Genomic DNA, 26,953 nt, shown 5'->3' on the forward strand with positions numbered 1-26,953 from the left:
GCATGTCCTACTTTTTCAGAGGACCAGAGTTCAGGTCTCAGCACCCAACTAGGGAGGCTCACACCACCTGTAACTCTAGCTCCAGAGGCCTGAAGCCACAGGCAGCCATGCCTACATGCGCACACAGACACACACACACACACACACACACACACACACAAATAAAGTAAGTCTTAGCTGGGTGTGGTGGCACACACCTTTAATCCCAACACTCGGGAGACAGACAGGCTGATTTCTATGAGTTCAAGGCCAGCCTGGTCTGTGGGTAGAGTGAGACACTGTTCTTAGTAACAGGGAATTTACAATTGAAGACGCCCGTCTTAACAATCAAACTCATAAACTTGATCAACTTTTGTCTTATGCTGCTGTCAGTCTTTAAATACTTTGTGTTTGGTGTTTCTGCTCGCATTTAGTTTTAGAAAGAAGCCCCGTATGTATAAAAACCAAGTTAGCAGGGACACTCTGTCCTCGGTCGTGTCTCTTCCTGGCACGGCGGCAAGGAGCAGGGTCAGCTATAAATTCCTCGCCACCGCTGCTCCAACTTCTCTGCCTGCAAAAGACATCACTGAGCCGCCCTTGACCCCGAGCACGCATGCGCACACCTGCCGCGCCCGCCCACGAGCCGTGCACAGAGAGCACGCATGCGCACACCTCGCGGCCTGAGCTCTCGGTCCAGGAGGCCCCGCGCGGTTGCCATAGCGACGCCCGCGCTTCCCTAGGTCCGGGGTTGAGGCAGCTGCGGCAGCAGCGCGGAGCAGGTAACGGCCTTGCCGCCGCCGCCCCCGGTAGTCGTGCCCCGTCTGCCGGCGCCGGCCTCCCCGCAGCCGCGCGGCGGTGCCTCCCGGGGTGGTCCGGCGTCTCGGGAGAGGGCTCTCGGTCCGCTCGGCCGAGCTGGTAACGTAACCCCGGGGGACCTCCCTGCCCCGGAAGTGCGGCCTGCGTACTGCGGAGCATGCGCAACCGGGGGTCGCTGGACAGTGTCCTCCCCCAAAGTGCAGAGAGCGGCAGTCGGGCCCCAGCCTCGGCGTCCCGCTTCCCAGCTTCCGGTGCATCGGAACCCCGACCCTCCGTTGTACATTCAGCACTCGGCTGGTGCCCGACCCACGGCTCAGCCTTGGGGCTCTTGGTCAACCCTGCTTACCCAGAGTGCCTTACCCAGATTTTGTTCTTCCATGACAGTTACTTCTATTCAGGCCACCCTTTTTTGAGCCTGTTTTCTGTCTACACAAATCACCTAGGGTATTCATCCAGTCCCAAAGCCCACATAATGAACCCAAAATATGTATATCCAGCCCCGGCCCCTTCTCTGAACAACATGGGTGGACTGTGCAGCCTGACATTGTCTGCCTGATGGCCAAGGCGTTGTCAATAACAGCTTATCCAAGATTGGTGCCTGATTAACCCCGCGGCCGGGCTCTTCTCGGACTCACACATGATCCAGGCAGTTGCTGAAAACTCCATTCTTCCACTTGCTGGGACTTTTTGTATCTAGCTTGGTGTTATCTGCACGCCCTTTCAAAATACATCCAGAACAGATTCGTAGTTGTACTGTTTCTCCAAACCCCCGCTGTCACCACGTCAGTGCCCCATCTCTGCTTGAGCACCGGTCTTTTTATACTAATAAGGTTTTGTGGGACTTGGAAATCAGTGTCTTGGTATGTACTTTTGCCTATCCCACGTTTTAAGGCAAGACTACATAAGCATGATAGGAGTTGACAAATTAAAACTCGGGTCCCTGAATTCAAACTGTGTACAGAACTTTCAAACAGTTTCAGGAGAACAGAGTCAGGGCTGCCCTCTGACCCTAGCCTCTCAGGCCACCCTCATCCCCCCCCCCCCCCCTCAGGATCCTCGCAGCTCAGTGTCTGTTTCCCGCCCATCTCCCTAGGCCCTGACACCAAGCACACATCGGCATCGGCGCCTACAGCCTTAAGCCTTAACCACAAACTCGTCCATCTAAGCAACGTCACTTTCACTGTCACTCAGTTACAGCCAGCTCACCGTGCGTGAGCGGGGCCTGGAAGTGGCCTGAACAAGAAGAAGCCTCGTCCACCCCAAACCACCCCATGAGTCCTGACCTCAGTCCTTTCTTCCCGCTGCCAGCACCTTGGTGCAGGCTGCCGGTTCATGTCAGTCAGTTTCCACAGCTGTAACAAACACTGAAGACAGTCAACTCAAGAAAGCCAAAGGTCATTTAGAGGTTCCAGCCAGTGGTCAGTTGACCCTCTTACTTGGGCCTGTGGCATGGACCACAATCCCTATCAAAGGCGTGTTCCAGGGGCCTGAGTTCTCCGTTGTATTCCTCACAGATTTCTTTTTCCTTTAAGGCAGAAGAGACCCCTGTGACCAGTTTATTGCCAACACTGGATTTTCCCCAGACCATGCGCAATTATTTACCTTTGTGTTTCATTATGATTCCCGGACACTGGTCCCTGACACACCACGTGATTCCCCCTCATGTCACACGACGTGTTGAGATAGTGACGAATGAACACCCAGTGCACACAGGATTAGTGTTAGCTGCAAGGTGTTCTAGAACAAACCCACTGAAATAGAATGAAAATTCTAGTAGGAAATAAACCCTGGTGAAAGGTCAAGTTAGGGGAGCTAGAAGTAGGCACCTCTGATGACCCTAGGTCCTTCCTGGGGGCCATGTCAGCGGCTCCTGAGTTGCAGTCCACGGCATTTACCGCCACCTAGTGGAGGCAGAGAGGCACGGCTTCCAGTCCCGAAGGCAGGACTCTGCCATGTCCATGAACTCAAAACTAAATGTATGAGATTGGTAAATGACCAAAACCCACAAAAGCCAGTGTGTAACCACCCAAAGGCTGGAACTGGACGCTTTTCATGCTGCAGTTCTCAAAGGGGGGTGTGTGTCCTGAGTTCAATTCTCAACAACGACATGGCTGCTCACAACCATCTATAATGAGATCTAATGCCCTCTTGTTGCCTGCAGGAATACATGCAGGCAGAACACTGTATACATAATAAATCTTTTTTTAAAAAAATAATTACAACTGGGGACTGGAGAGATGCTCAGGAGCACTGACACCTCTAGAAATGGACCCAGGTTCAATTCCCAGCAATTATGGTGATTTATAGCCAGGCACAGTTCACACCCCTGGGGAATCCAGTACCCTCCAAGGGCACCAGGAAAACACGTGATACATGCAAAGCACCTATAACACAAAATAAGTTTTTTTAAAAGATTTATTTATTATAACTGAGCGGTGGTGGTGCACACCTTTAATCCCAGCACTCGGGAGGCAGAGGCAGGCGGATCACTGGGAGTTTGAGGCCAGCCTGGTCTACAAAGTGCATCCAGGACAGCCAAGGCTACACAGAGAAACCCTGTCTCGAAAACAACCCAAAAAACTTATTTATTATGTATACAATATTCTGTCTGCAGGCCAGGAAAGGATACCAGATCTCATTATAGATGGTTATAAGCTACCTGGGAATTGAACTCAGGGCCTCTGGAAGAGCAGCCAGTGCTTTTAACCTCTGAGCCATCTCCCCAGCCCCAAAATAAGTTTTTAAAAGAAGAGTAAATACAACTGCCAATAGCTGATTTCCCTTTGTAAGAAAAAAAGGGCCTCGATGTATGATGTATATAGTAATTTCCAGTGAAGACAAACATAGACCGTATCTTAATGTTCTATTGCTATGAAGAGACACTGGGAAGACTTTCATTTGGGGGCTTACACTTCCAGAGTTAGAGCCCATCACCAGCATGGGGAGGAGCAGGGCCGCAGGCAGACAGGCATGGCCCTGAAGCAGCACCTGAAAGCCCACATCTGAGCCACAGCATGAGGCAGAGAGCGCTGGTCTCAGAGCTCTCAGGGACATGTCCTCCAGCAAGGCCACGCCTCCCAATCCTTCCCAAATAGTTCCACCAACTGCAGGCCAAGCATTCAAGTATATGAGCCTGGAAATAAGTGTTTTCATTCAAACCATCACAGATAGGTGACAGACAGAAAGACAGATAGATGATAGGTAGATAGATAGACAGATACTATTCCTATACAAGTGTCTCTGTGAAATTAATGTTTGTCATTTGTGATATTTTAGGGTTTTCTGAAATATAGTCTTTATTTAAAGACACTAGGACATGTCAGAAAGTCCTACCTTGGAGGCTTGATGTGTCTACAGTGAAGCGTGCTCCGCATGCAGGCTCCAGTTCATCTCCAGACACCTTAGGGAAGGAGCTTGAAAAAGAGCAACAGGTGTGCAGCCACGCATTCTTAGATAGTTCAGTATATGCTTCTTTCATCTGCTTTATTACAAAATAGCATTGACCAGGTGTGGTGGCACACGCCTTTAATCCCAGCACTCAGGACGTAGAGGCGGATCTCTGTGAGTTCGAGGCCAGCTTGGTCTACAAAGCAAGTCCAGGACAGCCAAGGCTACACAGAGAAACCTTGTCTAGAAAAACCAAAAATACAAAAAACAAAATCAGCATAGAAAACAAAGTGTAGAATCGTGACAGTTCATGTGTACGCCCTGACCTACAAGACTGCTATTTCTTCCTCTATAATAGATACACAACACAAAGGTGTGCTCTTGCTACCAGCAGCCATCCCTTTGGTCTGGTGCCGTCTGGGAACAAATATCAGGTTCTCCATTGTAGCAGCTGGGATCATTTTGGATCGTGTTCCAGGACAGCAAAGAAACACTTGCGCTACAGAGACAAAACTGTGCTTCAAGTGAGTAAGACGGACACTATCGTATTGTAAACACGCTGAGATGAGCCCAAACGAGGCCCTCACTGCCTCAGAGTTGTCAGAGCCAGGTCTGGCAACACTTGCTGACTCGCTTACTTCAGCATCTTGAAGATGGTTTGCTGTTCTAACCCGCCCCTCACCAGCACTAAAGGAGAGCTCTCTGGCTGTGCCGACGAAAGCAGACCATCTGGGGTTGAGCCGTTATGGGCCATGTACCCCCAAGGTCACATGTGGAAACAGCAGTGAGATGCAGCCTACTGTGTTAGTTCACACTTTAGAGCAGTGTGGCCAGAAATGCATCATCCTGAAATTAGTCTTCAGTCAGTTTACAACAGATCAGTAATGAAACTGGGACCTAGCAAATCGGGAACCGCAGAGAGCACTTGCTGTTCTGCAGGGCCCTGCGGATCTCACTGCTGACTGCAGAGACTGACTGCCAGAGCCAAAATTTGCTCTTAGTTTGATTGGTGTTGCCAGTGACAACCAGGTCTCAGCTCTGCCTCCCAGCACAGATGACCCAAAACAGCCACAGTCAGCCACAGAGGACAGACCTTAGCATAGCTCTAGGGCCCTGGAAACTGCAGAATGCTAACGTTCCATCTCTCCAGTGGGTATAACTTGTGCTAAGCGTAAGGACTCCTCCAGTGAACAGTGGGATTATGTTTATATAAATTTATCATAAAAAATATGTTTGGGGGGCTGATGAGATGGTTCAGTGGCTAAAAGCACTGGCTGCTACTGCAGAAGATGTGGGGTTGGTTCCCAGCAGCACATAGCAGTTCACAACTATCTGCAACTCCCAGGTCCAGGGGATCTGATGCCCAGAATCCCAAATGGGACACACTGGCAGGAACTCTGTGCAGCTGGCAAAGCCACGCTCCTGCTAGAGCACGAGGTAAATCATAGTCAGCTGTGAGGCAGCAGCTCACCCTATTCCCCCCCCCCTCCCGCGCGCGCGCACACACACACACACACACACACACACACACACACACACCTGGGATTAAAACACATTCCCATGACATTCTGTGAGTTTTAAAGAAACCAAAATGACAAAATTGTCACTAGAGATATCCCGTATCTGATTGTGGATGTCCCGTCTAACCGCTGCTTATTTAAGGAGCTGAGGAGAGTGCTAGTGAAAGGAGAACCGTGGTGGAGGGAGAGTCCTGTCGGAGTGGCTCTGGACTCTATGGATTTGGTGGTTTGGTTTTGCTCTATGTAGCATTGGCTGTCCTGAAACTCACTTAAGAACAGGCTGGCCTGAAACTCACTTGAGACCAGGCTGGCCTCAAACTCAGAGATCCACTGGCCTCCTCCCCCTGAGTGCTGGAATTAAATGTTAATTCTTTGTGTAACCTTGGTAACCTTGGTGGTTGTAAAGCTGAGGGCCTCATGAGTGCTAAGCATGTGTTCAAGGCTGCTGAGCTACATCCCAAGCTCAGGCCCTCTTTAAAGAGTGTTCTAGGCAGACTGACAGACTCTGTAGCCCAGGCTGTTCTAGAACTCACTATACAGCCCTATAGGCCTTGAGCTCATAGCAGTCCTCCTCTGTCAGCTCCCTAGCTGGCGGGGGAGGGGGGGCCACAGGGGGCAGGGGGCAGGGGGCCTTACAGGCCTAAGACGCCATGCCTAGTCAGAGAAGAACTTCTGTAGAAGAAATCAGTAGTGGGATTGGCTGACACGGGCACAACCCACCAATACACAAGTCCTACAGACGAGCTCAGCTGCTGGGGCAAGTTGGTTTTATCAAGACGAGCAAGAGATTGGAGGCTAGGCTGTGAGCAGGACGGAGGGAGAAGGACAGTTACTGGGGGGCAAGGCTTTGCGGAGGGTATCTTTTTCTTATTTGTTTGTTTATTTTGTTTTTTGAGTCAAGAGTTTCTCTGTGTAGTCCTGGCTGTCCTAGAACTCTTTGTAGACCAGGCTGGCCTCAAACTCAGCTATCCGCCTGCCTCTGCCTCCCAAGTGCTGGGATTAAAGACGTGCGCCACCACGCCTGGCTCCGTTAGGGTGTCTTGCACTAACATCTGTGATTCCTCTTTCTTTTTCGTATGCATGTGCATGGATGTTTTACTTGCATGTTTGCCTATGTCCCACATGCATGTTTGCCTATGTCCCACATGCTTGTTTGCCTATGTACCACATGCATGTTTGCCTATGTCCCACATGCATGTTTGCCTATGTCCCACATGCATGCTTGCCTATGTCCCACATGCATGCTTGCCTATGTCCCACATGCATGCATGCCTATGTCCCACATGCATGTTTGCCTATGTACCACATGCTTGTTTGCCTATGTCCCACATGCATGTTTGCCTATGTCCCACATGCATGCTTGCCTATGTCCCACATGCATGCATGCCTATGTCCCACATGCATGTTTGCCTATGTCCCACATGCATGCCTGCTGCTCATGGAAGCCAGAGAGGGGGTCAGATCCCTGGAACTGGAGTTCTAGACTGTTGGGAACTGCAATGTGGACGCTGGGAGTTGAACCCTGGTCCTCTGGAAGAGCAGGCAGATGACTTCTTAGCCACCTATCTCTGCAGCCTTGGTGTCTGGGAGTCTCAATCCAGAGGCAGCAACAGTTCTCAAGGCAGGACCTTGGCCTGGAGTGCTGTACACTGCTGTCCAGAAGCATGTGTCTGAGGGGAATCTGTGCTGCCATGGTGGGACATTGTACTAGCAGCCCACATTGTGAGGCCGGAAAAGGACCCAGGCCTGAATTGCGCAGCAGCATCGCCACTTCACCTTTGACCTGTCAGAGCCATATGTGTTGGTGCACGTATGGTCCGTGCCTCACAGAGGCAACAGTTAGGTCAGGCCACCATGCTTAAGACACTTAGTGGGCCCAGCACTCGGGAGGCAGAGGCAGGCAGATCGCTGTAAGTTCAAGGCCAGCCTGGTCTACAAAGTCAGTCCAGGATGGCCAAGGCTACACAGAGAAACCCTGTCTCGAAAAACCAAAAAAAAAAAAAAAAGACGCTTAGTGGGAAAACAAAGTGCACAGTGATCCCACCAGCCAAGGAGAAGCTTAGAGCATTAAGTGCATGCGGCAAAAGGCAGAGACAGCTCAGGGACCTCAAAGCTCCCAACAGAAAGTGCTGCACTCCTGTTGCAGGGGCCCTCATGCCAACTACACTAATCTCTCTCTTGCTTTCTTGATAAAAACAGAACTGAGAACTGAATGAGAAAGCCACACTTTTAAAGGCACCTGCGATGGATGGGTCTGCTTCATTCTACTGAGGAGGTAGGCTGCCGTGTAAGGGCTTCTGGTAGCCCGGCCCCTCCTCATGCTGAGCCTCTGCATGCCAACTCAAGCTAACTGGGCTGAGTGTGCGCACTGGGGGTCTGGGCTGAGTGTGCACACTGGGGTTCTGGGCTGAGTGTGCGCACTGGGGCTCTGGGCTGAGTGTGCGCACTGGGGCTCTGGGCTGAGTGTGCGCACTGGGGCTCTGGGCTGAGTGTGCACACTGGAACTCTGGGCTGAGTGTGCACACTGGGGCTCTGGGCTGAGTGTGTGCACTGGGGCTCTTCTTGTGTGTGACTTCCTCTTCTGTCTACGTCAGAGTCTCAGTTCACATAGCTCACACCGAGAGAGTCCACGTGTGTCCTCCTAGAACGGCGTTAGTCCACCTCTGCGGTCACTCAGCAGCTCCTCGCAAACCATACAGACCTACCTGAGCAACATGCCTGTCATCCCAGTGCCGGGAAGGCTGAGGCAGGGGATTAGAGTTTGAGGCCAGTCTGGTCAGAATTAGCAATAAAGACAAAGAAGCTTGCCACCAAGCCTGACAACCTGAAGATGCCCAGATGAGCTGGTTCTAGCAAGTTGCCCTCTGACTTCCAACTCATAAATAAATGTTTAAAAAAATATTTTAAATGATGCTGGGCTGGATTCCCAATCCCTTCAGAACAAAAGGAACTCACTGCTTTTGTTTTTCTTTTCTTTTATTAAACATAAATTGTGGCCAGCCTAGGCTATACCTTTAAAGGGACAATGGTTCAGCAGTTAAAAGCACTTGCTGCTCTTGCAGAGGGCGTAGGTGAGGTTCCCAGCACCCACATGACAGCTCACAACCATGTGCAACTCCAGTTCGAAGGGATCTGACACCCTTATCTGGCCCCCACAGGCACTGCATATGTATGCTGACATACAGGCAAACACTCACATACATAAAATAAAAATAAATAAATAAAGCCAGGTGTGGTGGCACATGCCTGTAATCTCAGCACTCAGGAGGCAGATCTCTGTGAGTTCGAGGCCAGCCTGGTCTACAAAAGCAACTCTAGGACAGCCAAGGCTACACAGAGAAACCCTGTCTCAAAAAACCAAAATAAATAAATAAACAAGTAATAAAGTAAATAAAGCTACCAATGTTATTATCAGATATAGTTTTATGTTGCCTATGAAAATTATCAAAGTTTGACCCCAAGGTCCTATATTTCTTTTTTTAATATTTTATTTACTTTTTAATTTATGTGCATTGGTGTGAGGGTGTCAGATCTTAGAGTTACAGACAGTTGTGAGCTGCCATGTGGGTGCTGGGATTTGAACCCAGGTCCTTTGGAAGAGCAGACAGTGCTCTTAACCACTGAGCCATCTCTCCAGCCCCCAAGGTCCTCTATTTCATGTAGACATAATACAAGACTAAATTGAGACTGTTCCAGAAAATGCTTTTTAATAATATATTGTTCTGAGCTGGGCATGGTAGCTCAGCCTTTAATCCCAGCACTTGGGAGGCAGAGACAGGCAAATCTGTGACTTTGAGCTGGCCTGGTCTGCATAGCAAGCTTCAGGCCAGCCAGGGGTGCACAATGAAACCTTGTCTCAAGAAGGAAGACAGAAAATCCTGTTTCACATTCTTAATTATCCATTACAGTAATGCAGCACAGGGTCATTTTAATGCCAGCAGCCATTAGCTGAAGCAGCCTTTGCTTTTCCTAGGCTGTGGACTATGTCTTTGGCTGATACCACAAAAGCACACACAGATGAGCACTTCCCCAGCCTGGCACCAGGAAGCACCCGGAGGTCTGCAGAAGGCAAGAGCAGCCCGGATGCTGGCAACCTGTCACGGAACAGCAGGGCTTCCAACGGGAGCGTGGATTTCAGCAAGTCCCAGTGCTCGCTCCGAAGCCTGGCTTCTCTCTATGACTACTCAGAAGACTTTCTTTCGGACTGCTCTGAAGCAGCTGCCAGCAGACATCAGTCAGAGCAGCCTCTGGGGCAAGAAAAGGAGAAAAGAAAGAATAATACTTCTAAAAACCCCCAGCCTAAAGGTAAGAAGCCAGACTTCCCAGCCAGGCTGGACCCTGGTCACATCCTTGTTCAGTTACAGGTCTGTGTTCCCAAATACTCCACACATGAGTGAACTTCTATAGAAGGAATTGGGAAATAGAGATAATTATAAAACAAGAAGCTATAGCCTTGTCCTTGAAGAGCTGACCCTCTGAGCCTGCTAGTAGGGGGTTCTGGGTGGCCTCACCACAAGTGTTTGGTACTTGGCCTCACCAGCTTTTTGCCTTTGGTCTCAGCTAAAGAATCAAAGTTTGAACTGTCAATGAAATGTCAATGTCTTGTCTTAATGCCCCAAGAAGACAGTGTCCCAAGTCTGGTGAGGATGTTGACAACCTTTCAAAACCAAAATCACCCAAAGGCGGTTAGTGATGTCTTTTCCTTGTGGCGTTTTGTTTTATTTTGTTTTTCTGAGACAAGATCTCACTGTGCAACAGCCCTGACTGGCCTAAATCTTGATTTGTAACCAGGCTGGCCTTGAACTCACAGAGCTCCACCTGCCTCTGTCTCCCACACCCGGCTCCTATCCAAGTCAGAATTTGCCTGTGCCACCTTCTATCTCCTTCTTCCTTTCCTGCTGCCCAGACTGGATGTTTGAGGCAGTGGGCAGGAGTGTGTGCTCCTTAGGCAGGCATGGCTGGACCATCAGAACTGATGGAGCGCCAACTGTCTGAGGACCTCCTCTACCCCGTCCCCCTGCCCTTCCCCAGCCTGCTGCTGCCAGGGGCATCCAGGCTTCTCTGCACTGCAGAACATCGGGGGGGGGGGGGCTCACTCTTCTAAGATGTGTCTGTGAGCCATAAGACATTGCGTGCATCTGGGGTCTGCGAGTATTTCTGAGCTTTTCCAGGGTAAAATCAAAGGATTAAAGTGGTTCTAGTAGGGCAAGAATGGACCGCTCCCAGGTCCCAGGCCCTGTCAGAACAGGGAGAGCTCACTTGTTTGTTTCATGCTGAGATGTGGTCAGGAGTCTGGACCATTTCAAAGCGACGGCATAGCAAAGGACATCATGGCCAAGCAGGCCCTGCCGCCACGGAATCCTCATGCACATATGAAATGCACAAATCTTTGAACACCCAGCCTCTGGGACCAAAACTGACTTAAGGGGAGGGAAAAGGGCTGGAGAGATGGCTCAGGGGTTGGGAGCACTGACTGTTCTTCCGGAGGACCCGGGTTCAATTCCCAGCAACCACGTGGCAGCTCACAACTGTCTGTAACTCCAAAATCTGATACCCACAAACATACATGCACATAAAATAAATAAATTATTTAAATTTAAAAAAAAAAAGAGGAGGGAAAAACTTTTGACCAGAGGCTAGAGGTGACTCAGCAAATGAGAGCACTTGTTCCTGCAGAGGACATGGGTTTCATTCTCAGGACTCATGGTCGCTCACAACCATCCGTAATCCCAGTTCCAGGGAATCCAACAGGCACACATACATGAATGCAAGTAAAAAACTCATACACATAAAGTAAAAAATAAACATTTGTCTAAAGGGCGTTATCTCAGAACCTACTGGGAGAATGATTATGACCTGAAGGCAGGAACCCAAGCAGGCAGGAACCTGGAGGCAGGAACCCAAGCAGGCAGGGACCTGGAGGCAGGAACCCAAGCAGGCAGCGACCTGGAGGCAGGAACTCAAGCAGCCAGGAACTCAAGCAGCCAGGGACCTGGAGGCAGGAACTCAAGCAGCCAGGAACTCAAGCAGCCAGGGACCTGGAGGCAGGAACTCAAGCAGGCAGGGACCTGGAAGCAGGAACTCAAGCAGGCAGGAACCTGGAGGCAGGAACCCAAGCAGGCAGGAACCTGGAGGCAGGAACTCAATCAGGCAGGAACCTGGAGGCAGGAACTCAAGCAGCCAGGGACCTGGAGGCAGGAACTCAATCAGGCAGGAACCTGGAGGCAGGAACCCAAGCAGGCAGGAACCTGGAGGCAGGAACCCAAGCAGCCAGGGACCTGGAGGCAGGAGCTGATGCAGAGGCCAGGGAGGAGTGCTTCTTACTGGCTTGCTTCCCATGCCTTGCTTTGTCCTTTCTTTCTTTCTTCCTTTCTATTTTTCCTGTTTTGTTTTTGTTTTTGTTTTTGTTTTTGTTTTGAGACAGGGTTCTCTGTATAGCCCTAGCTGTCTTGGACTTACTTTGTATACTGGGCTGGCTTCAAACTCACAGAAATCCACCTACCTCTGACTCTGACTCCCTGAGCACTGGGATTAAAGGTGTGCGGTTTCAGCCTGCTTTCTCATAGAATCCAGAACCACCAAACCAGGGATAGCAACACCCACAATGGACTGAGCCCTCCCCCATCAATCAGTAATTAAGAAAATACTTTTTTAAAATACTTTATTTGTGTATTTAAGCACTCTATTTGCAGGTATGGCCTCATAACAGAATAGGACATTAGATTTCATTATAGGTGGATGTGAGCAACCATGTGGTTGCTGAGAATTAAACTCAGGACCTCTGGACTAGTAGCCAGTGCTCTTAACCGCTGAGCCATCTCTCCAGCCCAAGAAAATACTCTTTAAGAGGCTTGCCTACACCCTGATATTATGGAGACTTTTTCTTCTTTTTAAGCTTTTTGAGACAGCCCTGAAGGTCCTAGAACTTGATCTGTAGACCAGGCTGGCCTTAAACTTACAGAGATCTGCCTGCCTCTGCCTCCAAGTGCTCAGACTAGAAGGTGTGCCACCACTGCCTGGCTAGAGGCATTTCTTAATTGAGGGTCAATTAAAACCTCAAAAATGACTTTAGCTTGTGCTACGTTGACATAGAACTATCCAGTACAATGGTTTTGGTTTTTTTCGAGACAGGGTTTGTCTGTGTAGCCTTGGCTGTCCTGGACTCACTTTGTAGACCAGGCTGGCCTCGAACTCACAGTGATCCAATCTGTCTGCCTCTACCACCACACCCGGCTCAGCACAATGGTTTTTAACATAACTTTTGTTCTGTTATGTTGGAGGGATATAGGAATATGCCTGCACACCTAGCAGGATATTTTGAGTAATTTTTATTAATAGATATCTAAACACAGGCTTTGGAAAGAAGTGGTTTTTCGTCCATTCTGTGTCCCTTCAGGCTGTATAACCTTGGATGACTTAAGTGTTCAGCTGTAGAGCAGATGTGACTGGGCAGACCACCTGGGCAGTGGGACACGTATGTAACGTACATAGCTAGCGGCAGGCAGATTTGGGGAGCCTCTTTTGGCCTCCTTGTTCCAAGGTGCTTCTGTGTGTGTTGGGAGGGGGTGTTGCCACACTTGTACACATTTTATGCCTGTGTGCGCTGCTGGTACCAACCTGCACTGTATGCTCACACAGGCCGGAAGGACATCCCCGCTGGGGAAAAGCATAGCTGGAACGCTTCACTTCTCAGTTCTCAGATCCAAACAATTGCCAAAAGACGAGACACCATGACACATCGAATTCTGTCAGCCAGGCTTCATCGGATCAAAGAGCTGAGGAACGAGCTCGCTGACGTGCAGCGGAAGCTGGAGGCCACCGTCATAGAAAACCAATTTCTGAAGCAACTTCAGGTTAGGCACTCAAAAGCCATAGGGAGATATGTGAACTCACAAAACAATCTGCCCCAGATCACAGCCAAGCACCAGAGTGAGGTGAAGAGCCTCCGACAGCTCCTTCGGAAATCCCAAGAAAAGGAGCGAATCGTGTCTAGGAAACTCCGAGAAACTGACAGTAAATTGCTGAAGACCAAAGACGCCTTGCAAGCCCTGCAGAAACTTTCAGAAGACAAAAGCCTTGCCGAGAGAGAAGAGCTGACTCACAGGCTCACTGTTCTTACAGCCAAAATGGAGGCAAATGACAAAAAAATACAGGTTTGTATCTCAAATTTCTAGTGTTGACAGAGGGTGCACACCAGTCACAGCCATGGCTGTGACACAGCTGCACACAGAGAGTGACTGTGCCTGCCCTGGTGAGTCTGGGGCCACACAGAGCATCTCCATGAGCCAAAGGTCTAGTGTACGCTGTAGGAGTCTCCCTTTGAAAGGATGGCCTGCTTTAGCTCCTGCAGGCAGACCACCTCCCTCACCGGAGTCTCACAGATTAGACTTGTTTCTACACAGTTTTCGTTACTTAAAAATAATGTTTCTCAGAGTAGACAAGAAGGGGAGCTGGGCATGGTGGAGCACACCTGTGACCCCAGCACTCAGGAAGCAGAGGGCATGGTGGAGCACACCTGTGATCCCAGCACTCAGGAAGCAGAGGGCATGGTGGAGCACACCTGTGACCCCAGCACTCAGGAAGGCAGAGGGCATGGTGGAGCACACCTGTGATCCCAGCACTCAGGAAGCAGAGGGCATGGTGGAGCACACCTGTGATCCCAGCACTCAGGAAGGCAGAGGGCATGGTGGAGCACACCTGTGACCCCAGCACTCAGGAAGCAGAGGGCATGGTGGAGCACACCTGTGACCCCAGCACTCAGGAAGCAGAGGGCATGGTGGAGCACACCTGTGACCCCAGCACTCAGGAAGCAGAGGGCATGGTGGAGCACACCTGTGACCCCAGCACTCAGGAAGCAGAGGGCATGGTGGAGCACACCTGTGACCCCAGCACTCAGGAAGCAGAGGGCATGGTGGAGCACACCTGTGACCCCAGCACTCAGGAAGCAGAGGGCATGGTGGAGCACACCTGTGACCCCAGCACTCAGGAAGCAGAGGGCATGGTGGAGCACACCTGTGACCCCAGCACTCAGGAAGCAGAGGGCATGGTGGAGCACACCTGTGACCCCAGCACTCAGGAAGCAGAGGGCATGGTGGAGCACACCTGTGACCCCAGCACTCAGGAAGCAGAGGGCATGGTGGAGCACACCTGTGACCCCAGCACTCAGGAAGCAGAGGGCATGGTGGAGCACACCTGTGACCCCAGCACTCAGGAAGCAGAGGGCATGGTGGAGCACACCTGTGATCCCAGCACTCAGGAAGCAGAGGGCATGGTGGAGCACACCTGTGACCCCAGCACTCAGGAAGCAGAGGGCATGGTGGAGCACACCTGTGACCCCAGCACTCAGGAAGCAGAGGGCATGGTGGAGCACACCTGTGACCCCAGCACTCAGGAAGCAGAGGGCATGGTGGAGCACACCTGTGACCCCAGCACTCAGGAAGCAGAGGGCATGGTGGAGCACACCTGTGACCCCAGCACTCAGGAAGCAGAGGGCATGGTGGAGCACACCTGTGACCCCAGCACTCAGGAAGCAGAGGGCATGGTGGAGCACACCTGTGACCCCAGCACTCAGGAAGCAGAGGGCATGGTGGAGCACACCTGTGACCCCAGCACTCAGGAAGCAGAGGGCATGGTGGAGCACACCTGTGACCCCAGCACTCAGGAAGCAGAGGGCATGGTGGAGCACACCTGTGATCCCAGCACTCAGGAAGCAGAGGGCATGGTGGAGCACACCTGTGACCCCAGCACTCAGGAAGCAGAGGGCATGGTGGAGCACACCTGTGACCCCAGCACTCAGGAAGGCAGAGGCAGGAGGAGCGATGTGAGCTGTAGTCCAGGCCAACCAAGGCCACACAGAGAAACCCTGTCTCAGAAAAAAAAAAAAAAAAAACAAGAAATGGGGAAAGGAAAGGATGACCCCAGAGGGGACAGGAAGGGAGAGGGAGGGAAAGGGGAGAGGAGAGAGGAAAGGGAGAAAGGAAAGGGAGGGAGAAGGGGAGAGAGGGGAGGGGGAGAAGAAAGGGAAGGAGAGGAGGAGAGGGAGGAGAGAAGGGGAGAGAAAGGAAGGGAGGGAGGAGGAGAATGGGAAGGGGGAAGGGAATGGGAAAGAGAAGGGAAGGGATGGGATGAGAGAATTAAACTGTCTGAAGAAAGCCGGATGGACCGATTTTCCTCAACAGACTCTGGCTGTCAGGAGCAAGGGGATGTCACTAAAAGGCACAGTGGGGGAGCAGGCCATAATCACACAGGGGGAGCAGGCCGTAATCACACAGGGGGAGCAGGCCGTAATCACACAGGGGGAGCAGGCCGTAATCACACAGGGGAGGGAGGGAGCAGGCCATAATCACACAGGGGGAGCAGGCCGTAATCACACAGGGGGAGCAGGCCGTAATCACACAGGGGGAGCAGGCCGTAATCACACAGGGGAGGGAGGGAGCAGGCCATAATCACACAGGGGGAGCAGGCCGTAATCACACAGGGGAGGGAGGGAGCAGGCCATAATCACACAGGGGGAGCAGGCCGTAATCACACAGGGGAGGGAGGGAGCAGGCCATAATCACACAGGGGGAGCAGGCCGTAATCACACAGGGGGAGCAGGCCATAATCACACAGGGGGAGCAGGCCATAATCACACAAGGGGAGCAGGCCATAATCACACAGGGGGAGCAGGCCGTAATCACACAGGGGGAGCAGGCCATAATCACACAAGGGGAGCAGGCCATAATCACACAGGGGAGGGGGGGAGCAGGCCATAATCACACAGGGGGAGCAGGCTGTAATCACACAGGGGAGGGGGGGAGCAGGCCATAATCACACAGGGGGAGCAGGCTGTAATCACACAGGGGAGGGGGGGAGCAGGCCATAATCACACAGGGGGAGCAGGCCGTAATCACACAGGGGGAGCAGGCCGTAATCACACAGGGGAGGGGGGGAGCAGGCCATAATCACACAGGGGGAGCAGGCTGTAATCACACAGTCCTACTGTTTACATGAGCCTCATGGACACACGTGCCAAGGTATTCTTTAATTCTTTGGTACTCAATGGCAACAAATATATTCAGATAAGTATTCGATTGTTTCACCCACATTTTCAAGACACTATTCTTCTGGGAAAGTCGTCTGCTGTCAAAGAACATTGTCTTCCCCAGAATGAGTGGTAGGCACCAACAATACCAAGTATCCCCTATACACCCAAGACAGCATCTGGGGTGCTGTGCATCTGGCAGGCCCACCCCTAGCATGTGCCTATTGTCCCCAGCCTTACAGTCAGTCCCACTGCAGCCCTCATGCCTGTCCTCTAGGAGGCCCTGGCTCCACGGCCTGCGCTGTCTCTAGAGAGGAGCCATCCGCAAAGACGCAGGAGGATGCACTGGGGCCCACTGTTCAGCAGGACCCTGGTTGTACTTACTGGGCTTTCAGGGTGTGTTTGAGTATTTTTTTGTTCCTGTCCAGGGTTTGTAATGTACATTGGAACATTGGGCTGGAAAGATTATGTATTCTCTAGACCTGAGATCTGGGACTTTCTGGCTGATGTTTCCGTTGTTTTGTTCTGGTTCCACAAAGTTCTACCATCTCCTAAGCCAGTGATGAATTTTGCCCCTGTCATAAATGTAGCTCGTTTCATTGCAGTCAATTTTCATGACACCCCACTGGCTGCAGAGTAGTTGAAATATATACTGTTTTCAGAACTTGGAAAAACAGCTGAGGCTGAACAACCGATCCTTTGGTAGGCAGCTGGCCAAAGAAAATCGCAAGACGTTGGCAGCTCAAACAGCGACAAAGACTCTGCAGGGGGAAGTGACACAGCTGCAGCAGAAGCTTAAGGTATTTCCTCCGAGACAATGAGAGATCTGCACACGGGTCTGCAGTTAGCAGGGAGCCCAGCCACTGCTCACTGACATGAGAAAGACTCTCATTTCAGCCAGCTGTGGTGGTGCACGCCTTTAATCCCAGCACTCGGGAGGCAGAGGCAGGCGGATCTTCAGAGTTTGAGGGCAGCCTGGTCTACAAAGTGAGTCCAAGACAGCCAAGGCTACATAGAGAAACCATGTCTTGAAAAAACAAACAAAACAAAACAAAACAAATACTCTCTTTTCATAAGACAACTGCTAACAACAGCACATTCTGACATTTTAGTGTATTGCAAAATAAACATTTACACTTAGAAATCAAAGCACGGTGTATCCACAGTACATCTTAAGTCCCGTACGTTCACTTGATGTCTTACTTGTGACTGAGATGCAGCCCAGTGGCGATGCATTTGCATGGTGTGCATGAGGCGCCTGCAGCATCTCCTAACATACAAAACAGAGGTGGTGGAGACAGGGGGATGAGTACTTGGAAGTCACCATCAGCTAGAGCATCATTTTGAGGCCAGCCCTGGCTATGTGAGATTTCTATTTTAAAAAAATAATAGGGCCGGCATGGTAAAGGGGCTTGCAGCACTTGGGAGAGAGGCAGGCAGACCTCTGAGTTGGGGGCCTGTCTACAGAGTGAGTTACAGACAGCTAGGGCTACAACCGTCTCCAAAAACAAAACAAAAGATTACATGTTTATATATGAGTATGGAGGATGAGGGGGTGATGTTTATCTGAGCGCCCATTGAGCCTAGAGAGAGGTGTTGGATCCTTTGGGGCTAGAGTTAGAGGCAGTTGTGGACCTCCTGATGTGGATGCTGGGGACAGAACTCAGGTCCTCTGGAAAAGCAGCAACTGCTCTTCCCCACTGAGCCATCTCCCCAGCCCTGTTTTTATTTTATAGTCGTGTAGACATACATTTGTCTGTGAGAGCATGGGCTCGTGCTTGTGAGTATAGTGCCCGAGGAAGTCACAAAAAGACATCAGATCCTCTCAAGGTGGAGTTACAGCCATCTGTGAGCCACCCAGCATGGGTGCTAGGCACTGACCTCGGGTCCTCCACACAGCAGTATGTGCTCTTAACCACTGAGCCATATCTCCAACCTCCAAGAAAAAAAGTATCTTTAAAAAAATGATAATAGGATGCAGCTGGAAAGATGGCTCAGCAGTTAAGAGTGCTCAGTGTTCCTACAGAGGGTCTGGCTTTGGCTCCCAGCCCCACGTGACAGCTCACAACGACCTGGAACTCTCTCCCTCTCCTCAGCTCCTCAGGCTCTGGCATGCACATGGCACACATAAACTCATGCAGGCACACATGCACATTTAAAATAATCAAATAATTAGAATAGACACTTCTCGAAAAAAGAGAGATACAAAACATACAAAAATATGAAAAATGTTCAATATCTTTAGCCATCAAGAAAATGTCTGTCCGCATTGCCATGGGGCTGACTGTTGCTACCACAGGAAAACGCTGCTGATACTATGGAGTGGGAAGGTAAAGTGGGAGCCGCCATGGAAAGCAGTGAGTTCCTGAGAGAGCTGAGAAGCTCAGCATAAGTCTTCACACACAGACTGATTCTTATTCCCCTTATAGGTGAGGAGCACGTGGGGGTGGGGGTGTAAAAATCCAAACCCTAAAAACATGCCTGAGAACTCCAAACACTGCGGACCAGTGAAGGGTACAAAAGCATCACTACAATGAGGGGTATACAACACACTCACCCCACAAATGAAGACATCAGCCTTCTGTCCCCCAGCTGCTCATCAAGAGATGACAGAGCTCCTGTCACTTTTCTTGGGGCTCCCACTGCTGCCCACATCCCTCTCAACCGTGGCCAACTGAGCTCGCCCACTGGTCCAGTGCCTTGGTGCGTGCGCACACGTGTGCAGAGACCAGAGGTCAACGCTGAGTGTCCCCTCTCTCTCTCCACCTTGAGACAGGGGCTCTCACTAAACCTGGAGCTCCAGGACCCCGTCTCTGCTTCCCAGGGCTCGTCTGGGGTTCCAGGCTGTGCACTGTGCATATGTGCAGGCACACAGTGTGAAGTGCACTGTATGATCCAGGCTTCCCAGGGACACTGAGACTACTTGGTAAACCACAGAGCGAGGCTGACAGCCTGTGAAGTCATCAGTGGCTAATAAATTCTGACCCTGAGGAGATACAAACCTGTCTGTTCTGTTTCTAACGAGTGGCCTCATGACTCCCAGTGACCACCAGTGGCCATCACGTGATTCCGCCTGCATTTGTGAGTCAAGTCATCTGGGCAAATGAGTTTGACCTGTAGGCTTCCCCGCCATAGCCAACCCTGAGAATGAGCCAGGGGCAACAGAACAGAAACTTAAGGTCGTCAGAATCAAAACTGTTCACATAATTATGTTGCATAAAAATTACTTGCAAACTTCAATGGCTTAAGAAATGACATTGATTTTGTTCATAGTTTAGGCAGGACTTGACAGGCAGCACATCTGTGTCCCTCCTGGCCTGAGTAAGGGTGACTCACAGGCTGGGTCATAGATGTGCCTGAAGTCTCACTCCTGTATCTGCAGCTAGTGCCAGTTAACAGCTAAGACCCTAGATGCCTTGTTGGCGGAACACATCAGTGGTTGAGCCCCGAGGAGAAAGGAGGCCTGGGAGAGGGAGGAGGCAGCACACTGCCCGTAGGAACTGCCGCACAGGCACAGAGCATCGGGTCTACCTCCACCACGAGCTGAGGCAGGCAGCAATCTCTTAATGTGGCAGAGCTCAGGGACCAGAAGTTGCGCCAATTTTAGGACACTATAATCTACCACATAAACCCAAATCCTTATTGTGTGGTCCGAGGCCAGAACGTCTGTCTCTGTACACTAGCCTCATTTTCAGAGTGATCTCCACAAGCCTAAGGCCAGCTCCACAGCATGGGGCTAATTGTAAAGATGGATGCCAGTCCCCACAGCACCGAGTGAGACGCTGAGGCCCGGGCTACAGGCTAGGCTGGGCAGCTCCTACCAGGACTCTGCCTCATCCCTTCAGCCTTAGCTGACCTCTCCCTGGCCTCCATGGGTCCAGGTTATCACAGCCATACATACAATGGTGGCATTTCCAGCCTCTGGGATGCTGAAGATTAAGGTATGAGAAAACAGGAAGTGGAGAAATGGACCATAATGCTTCTTTTCTGGAAATATACATTCTAGAAAAGATAATGTTTCTTATCCATGTATATACATCTCAAAATGAAATTTTAATCATTAAATAGAGCATAAAAAATAAAGGACTGGAGCGACGCCTGCCAGGTTAGGAGCACTGGCTGCTCTTGCAGAGGACCCAGGCTCAGCACAGCGCAGCCTCTACAATCCCACTTCCAGGGGATCAAATGCCCTCTCTGGCCTCTGCAGTTACCAGGCTGCACGCGGTGAGCACGTATATGCATGCAAGCAAAATGTCCAACTAAACACTCATAAAAATATATACTTAACTTTTTTAAGAGTAGAAAGCCTGGGCTGGAGAGATGGCTCAGAGGTTAAGAACACTAGCTACTTTTCTGGAGATCCTGAGTTCTGTTTCCAGCAACCACATGGTGGCTCACCACCATCTATAATGTGATCTGACGCCCTCTTCTGGCCTGCAGATGTACATGCAGACAGAGCACTGTGTACATAATAAATCTTAAACGAAAAGAGTGGAAAGCCTATACACTAGAGCTTAGACAGGTCTGTGCCGTTTCCTTCCCTGACATTTCTTTGTCCTCAGACATGAGGATGGAGATGACCTGGGAGGCGGTGCTGGAGCCCAGCAGGCTTGTCTTGATGGATGACACCAGGACATTAGGCTCTTCGTCCTTTTCTTACCCCACAAGTTAAGACTTTGAAAGCTTTTGCCATGGCTCAAAAACATTCCTGTTGGGGTTAGAGCCGAGCAGTAGCCTTGTTCCACGCCTCACCCTCCCACACCCGTGTGCACAGCCCTGAGAGATGTGGGGTGGAAGGCTTGCTCTCTGCTACCAAATCACTGTGGCCACCAAGTATGGGAAAGTGACTCAGGCCTGGATTTTGATTTTATTTGTTTTAAATTTCAGCAGCCAAGAAATGGTCTAGCCGATACTGCTCCTCTGAGGGGTATAGAGCAAGGGTTTGTGGGAAACTGACACTGTGCTCTTTTCAGGAGAAGGATCATGAGCTGGAAATTAAAAACATCTACACTAATCGAATACTTAAAAATTTACATGAAAAGGAAGAATACCCAAAAGGTATACTTTAGTCTCTTCTGCTCACAAATCTATGTTTAAGTATCTGGGCGTACTCGCCTAACACAGGCAGCACGGTAGACACTTTTGTGGTCGTAGAATGACAGAGTGCTCTGCTCCTGCTGGGCTGAGGTGAAAGGGAAGCAAGATGGCTGCCAAGCGCAGCTCTCTAAGGAGATCTGTGAGCCGGTGTGCAGGTCTGAACATGGTGTTGTCCAAGGTACATTTTATAACAGGTCCCTGCATCGGGGTCAGTGGATTTAGACAAATGCTTACTGCCATGCAACCATCACTCTGGTCAAAATCACATCTCCCCCAACCCCCAGGAAGCCCCCTCGGGCCCTCGGCAGGCCTATCGCAACCGTGTAAATCCTCCTTCTAGACCTGCGCACCTGCAGGTTCCCACACAGCACTGCACGCACTGGCTGCCTTTGTTCAGCGGGGTGGCCCCACGCAGTGCGCCTGTCCAGCACCAGCCCTATAAGGACCACGTCACATGTACTGCACCTCTGCCCACCCCACCCCACCGCACCCCAGCCTCCGGGTCTGCTCAGGGAAGACACAGCGGTAGGAGCAGCCAGGTTTGCTTTCAAAGGTGCTGACCTCCAGGCTTTGGCCTCCGTTCACTCTGGATTATAACCCCGAGTAATGCCACCAGAGAAGGCGGTGCGCCTGCTGTCGACGGGACAGCGCTTCAGTGTGTACACACCACGGACAGTCTACCTAGCAGGCGTCAAGAGCCCTGGCATGCTGTGGCGGTGGCTCGCTCTCTCAGAACAGCAACATGGACATCTCATCCTAGCCCCTACCTGTTTCCCTGCACACTGTGATGCGCGTCACCTCTGAGGCCTAGAATAAGACAGAATGGGGGAAGGTGGGAGAGCGGAGCGCACGGCTGTGTGCTGCCTGTTTATAAATGTCTCCCGTACGATGCTTCATGGTTCTGCTTCTCACAAAAAACCTATTTTATAGTTTCTTCAACAAAGTCAGTACAAGCAGACAGGAAAAGTTTGCCGTTTGTAAATATGAGACACCAGGAAACCCAAAAGTCAGACGTCCCTCCTTGGACAATGAAGGTACGAGAACTCTGAAATCTTGCATTGTCAAAAAACATCTCAACAAAAACAGAGTAACTGGCGGGGTGGGGTGCTGCAGCACGCCTTTAATCCTAGCATTTGGGCAGGCAGATCTCTGTGAGTTAGAGGCTAGCCTGGTCTACAAAAAGAGTTCCAGGATACCCAGGGCTACTACACAAGAAATCTGGTCTCTAATAACACAATAACGACAAAAAGCAACTAAAAGCAGTCACTTAATTGTACACAAAAAACACTGATGTTTATTCTAAAATATAATTTAAAATTATCTACACCCAAAAATATGCTTTTACTAGTTTTCTAAATTACAGGGTAAAAAGACAACAGGAAGCATTGGTCATAAAGAAAAATCAACTGAAATAAACCATGAAATTTCCTACTATACATGTAAACTACCAAAGCAAGAGGAGTCTAAGAGGAAATACGAAGGTATCTGAACAACTTTAACGTCTCCTGCCAGGCAGACAAGACCTCCCCTGCAATCCCAGCATGGGGTGGGAGCACTGAGGCAAGGGGAGGACTACAAGTCAGGGACCACTCAGCAGGCAAGGCCATGGATTGTTCTGGAAGACACAACATTAGCTCCACAGCCAGGGCTCCTGGCCTTAGATCCAAGACAGGTGACAGTCAGAGAATGAATGAATGGCTGCTCAGGGCATCCAAACCTGAGACCAGCAAGATTAACTTCCAGCTCCTGAGAGCAGGTCACAAAGCAAGATGCTTCTGTGAGTGTGACGAGGAGGAGGCTCAGCCAGCCCAGGCTGCAGACTGCCTGAGCAACGTCAGCCCTCCAGGCCTCAGGCTGGGGAAGCCGATCCCTAGCTGTCCTGGTGTAGCCGCAGCCCTGAGGAGAGAGGGGGAGGGGCATGTGGGCTGGGCTGCTGCTGGCCTGCCCCTGGGGTCTCCCATCACCACCTGCTTCTCCGCTGAATGGTCTATTTACTAAACCATGTCCTCATTTTTGCACAGCAAATCCCGTTGCCTTAACAAGCACATCACCTCCTGGAGCGTCTTGGGGCCAGGTGGCCACTGAGCAGATCTGTGCCGTTCACCTAGAATGCCACTCTTCAACCCAGACAGGTGATTAACAACCACTTAGGTATACATCCAGAGTCCTGGGCTGGAGAGATGGCTCAAGAGGTTAAGAGCACTGACTGCTCTTCCAGAGGTCCTGAGTTCAATTCCCAGCAACCACATGGTGGCTCACAACCATCTGTGTTCTGACGCCCTCTTCTGGTGTGCAGGTGTACATGCAGGCAGAGCACTATGTACATAATAATCTTTAAAACAAAAACATTCGGAGGCCTGAGGCCTGAGAAGAGAGCTGAGTAGAGGGCCTGGCAGGGCTATATTCTTGCTGTGAAGTTAATCAGAGTTAATCACAGCCTTACCCGTAAGGCCACTGTGATGTGGTTCAGTGGGGACATCTTCAAATGTGCATCTCCTGCAGTCAGTGCTCATTTACTTTTTCCACTTATTTTTAAGCCCATTTGGACAGTCTATCTGCTCATCTGGCACGTTCTACTTGAGTATATGCCATGGTAAAGCATGGTTCTAGGCACACACATCACCAGCTCACATTCTAGTGCAAACCGTCACTCCCCTAAGGCCACTTGCCCGCAGGTTCCCAGAACCGCCTCCGCCAGCTGCCACCCCGGCACGCTTACAGCGCGGGAAGTAAAACTCACTCGCCACATCCGCAGCCCTGCACCCGTCTAGCTGTGCAGGGTTGTTCCTAGTGACGAAGTGCTGGGCCTAAGAATGTATTCACTTGAGTTCCACTAGAAACTGCCAAATTGTTGGAAAAACAAAAGCACAACATTGCCAACATACATGCCCATCAGCTTCTACTGAAATGATGTCCCAGGCTGGTGGGCAGGAAAGGCTCTTGTTCAACTTACTTTAGTGGGCTCGGGGGAAGAGTTCCTCAGCATCTGTGCATGGATAGTCATTTTTCTTCTTTGCTAATTCCCATTTATTTGGGATGGTCCACGAAGGCTTGACAAAGCCCCTTCATTAGTGCCCTGCGTGTTTGTCTCTTCTGCCATTTCAGTGACTTACCTAGAAGTCTAGGGCAGATGGAAATCCACTGAGGTTTCTGTTTGGGGCTGGGTGGTTTTAGGGAGTCAGGTCGTAAATCCAGAGTTACACCCTCCTCCGCAAATCCACTCACCTGCATGTAGGTAAGTGCTGTGAGCACACCGGTGGGGACCAGGGCACGGCCTCCGCCTCGCTGCCTGAGCCAGTCTCTCACTGCACCCTCTCTCTCCCAGCCAGCAACCCCGCAGTGCCCGCGCCGCAGTCAGCACAGCTCTGCCCCAGCCACGGGATTTTGCTGTCTAATGCCTCAGCTTGCACCCTGAGCCACTGCGCCATGGGTGTGTTAGGGGGGCAAGTGTCCTAAAAATCCATTCCTTGTTTGACGGCACTCAATGCTCAATCTTTCTGATGCAGATTTACCAAAGGAGGTCGAACACCCAAAACCACAAGCCTCTCTGGAAACCATTAGGAGGCAAAAAGAGAAAAAGGAAGATCAAGAAAAGAAAGCCATCCTGCCAGAAGCAGAGCCCATTGCGAGGGGGAGCGAGGAGCCCGCTGCCGCGGGGCCGGTGGCCCTGGCCAGGGCAGCAGCCAGCGAGGTGGCCGAGGTGGCCCGCGATGCCGAGCCCGGGCCTGGGCTGAGCAAGACCCCGCGGCCGCGGAAGCACTATTCCTTCACCGAGGCCACCGAGAACCTGCACCACGGGCTGCCCACGTCCTGCGGGCAGGCGTCGGGCAGCCCACGCTGTCGCCACGGCATGGGCAAGCACCGCGGCGAGCAGGAGCTGTCGCTGGAGCCCGGCGGCTACGAGCCCTCCTTCGGCAAGGCCGCCAGGGCCACCTTCCGGGACAGGAAGAGCAGCCTCATGGAGGAGCTGTTCGGCGCGGGCAGGGGCGGCGGCCCCGCAGAGGGCGAGGCGGCCAGCAGAGCCCCGCAGCTCGGGCCCGGGAAGGCCTCGGCCAGCAACGCCTTCGGGGACTCCAGGGCCACCACGGTGCCGTCCATCCAGGCCTCGCCCACCGAAGGAAAGAGGAAAACAGTTATTTAAATACAGCAGTACCTAAGCATTCTGGTTTAGGTACTAGTTACTTATGAGCCTTTAATCTTATTTAACCATGAGGGCTCACATAGTGTATGTTTTAGTAGTTGGGTGGACTATGGGTAATTTGTGTAATTTGCTTTATTGCTATCTAATAAAAAGAAAAAACCCACTGTACCTTGGTCATATGGTAACATTTAAATATAAATCTACATCTGCATTATGAAGGCGGAACATGCCTACTCTTTTTAGGAAGACCCGGAGAAGTGGGACTCAGTGACTCTTGGCCAGTCTAAGGCGTACACACTTCTGTCAGCAAGATGGTTGTCACAACTGCATGGCAGAGGCACACAGACAGCACCTGGATCCAAGCGTGGCCCTGGGTCTGAGTGGCCTGCCTTTGTGAACCCCCCACCCCCGTGCCTGGATAGAAGTCTGTATTTTTGTTATTGTTGAGATGTATTATTATAATGACCATTTATCTTAATCTTGTTCTAAAACAACTGTATGTCAAGCTCGCTGCTCCTGTGTTTTGCCTGTATTCCAGCCTACACTGTGTACCTACCTCCATTTAATCATAAGAGAAACTTACTGTCTACAACTGCTCAGTCTCCAAATGCTCATGGGCGAGTGTATATTAACCCTTTAAACACCGGGAAGAAGGGCTGGGCACGGCCCTGTGGCACAGAGGCTGTGGAGCCGTGATACCAATGGAATATGCTGGGTACAAGCTTTGTGGAGGTCCTCACCTGCCATCTCTCAGCACTCGGGAGGCAGAGCCAGACTCATCTCTTGGTTTGGGCCAGCCTGGTGTTCGTGGTGAGTTCCAGGCCAGCCAGGGCTGCACAGTGAGATTTTAATTTAAATTTTAAATTAAAATTTTTTTTTCAGATTTTTTTCCTTTTTTAAAATTTCTAGAAGTTTAAATGCATACGCACCGACACTCATAATCACGGCCCGCCTTGGAGAACCCTGTGACAGCAGAGCCTGGGCACTGCC

At 51.0% G+C, this 26,953-nt stretch overlaps 2 protein-coding genes across 10 annotated transcripts in view; one reads left to right on the forward strand and one right to left on the reverse strand.

The window, feature by feature from the left end:
* LOC311608137 (SH3 domain-binding glutamic acid-rich protein-like) overlaps positions 1-25,068 on the reverse strand; it is a 47,225-nt gene extending 22,157 nt beyond the window's left edge. The window contains exon 1 of the mRNA XM_084800446.1: positions 25,048-25,068. Coding sequence (XP_084656572.1) covers positions 25,048-25,053 — 6 coding nt within the window. The 5' untranslated portion in view covers positions 25,054-25,068. The remainder of the gene's footprint in view (positions 1-25,047) is intronic.
* LCA5L (lebercilin LCA5 like) lies at positions 139-26,727 on the forward strand. 9 transcript variants are annotated; one of them, XM_084800424.1, is made up of 11 exons: positions 143-758; positions 4,541-4,706; positions 7,902-7,977; positions 9,676-10,007; positions 13,341-13,855; positions 17,388-17,525; positions 21,699-21,783; positions 22,753-22,856; positions 23,171-23,303; positions 23,844-23,954; positions 25,329-26,718. In XM_084800424.1, exons 4-11 carry the CDS (start codon positions 9,686-9,688, stop codon positions 25,961-25,963), a joined length of 2,043 nt encoding a protein of 680 aa, XP_084656550.1. In that variant the 5' UTR covers positions 143-758; positions 4,541-4,706; positions 7,902-7,977; positions 9,676-9,685; the 3' UTR covers positions 25,964-26,718. The 9 variants fall into 9 exon arrangements, 8 of the variants coding, with proteins under 8 accessions (XP_084656554.1, XP_084656557.1, XP_084656550.1 ...); XM_084800427.1 differs by having other exon boundaries at positions 150-758; positions 23,186-23,303; positions 25,329-26,712; XM_084800425.1 differs by lacking the exon at positions 143-758 and adding an exon at positions 777-894.
* Positions 26,728-26,953: the final 226 nt, after the last annotated feature.

The sequence above is a fragment of the Acomys minous genome, assembly GCF_964271855.1.
Source record: "Acomys minous genome assembly, chromosome: 11".
Lineage (NCBI taxonomy): Eukaryota > Metazoa > Chordata > Mammalia > Rodentia > Muridae > Acomys > Acomys minous.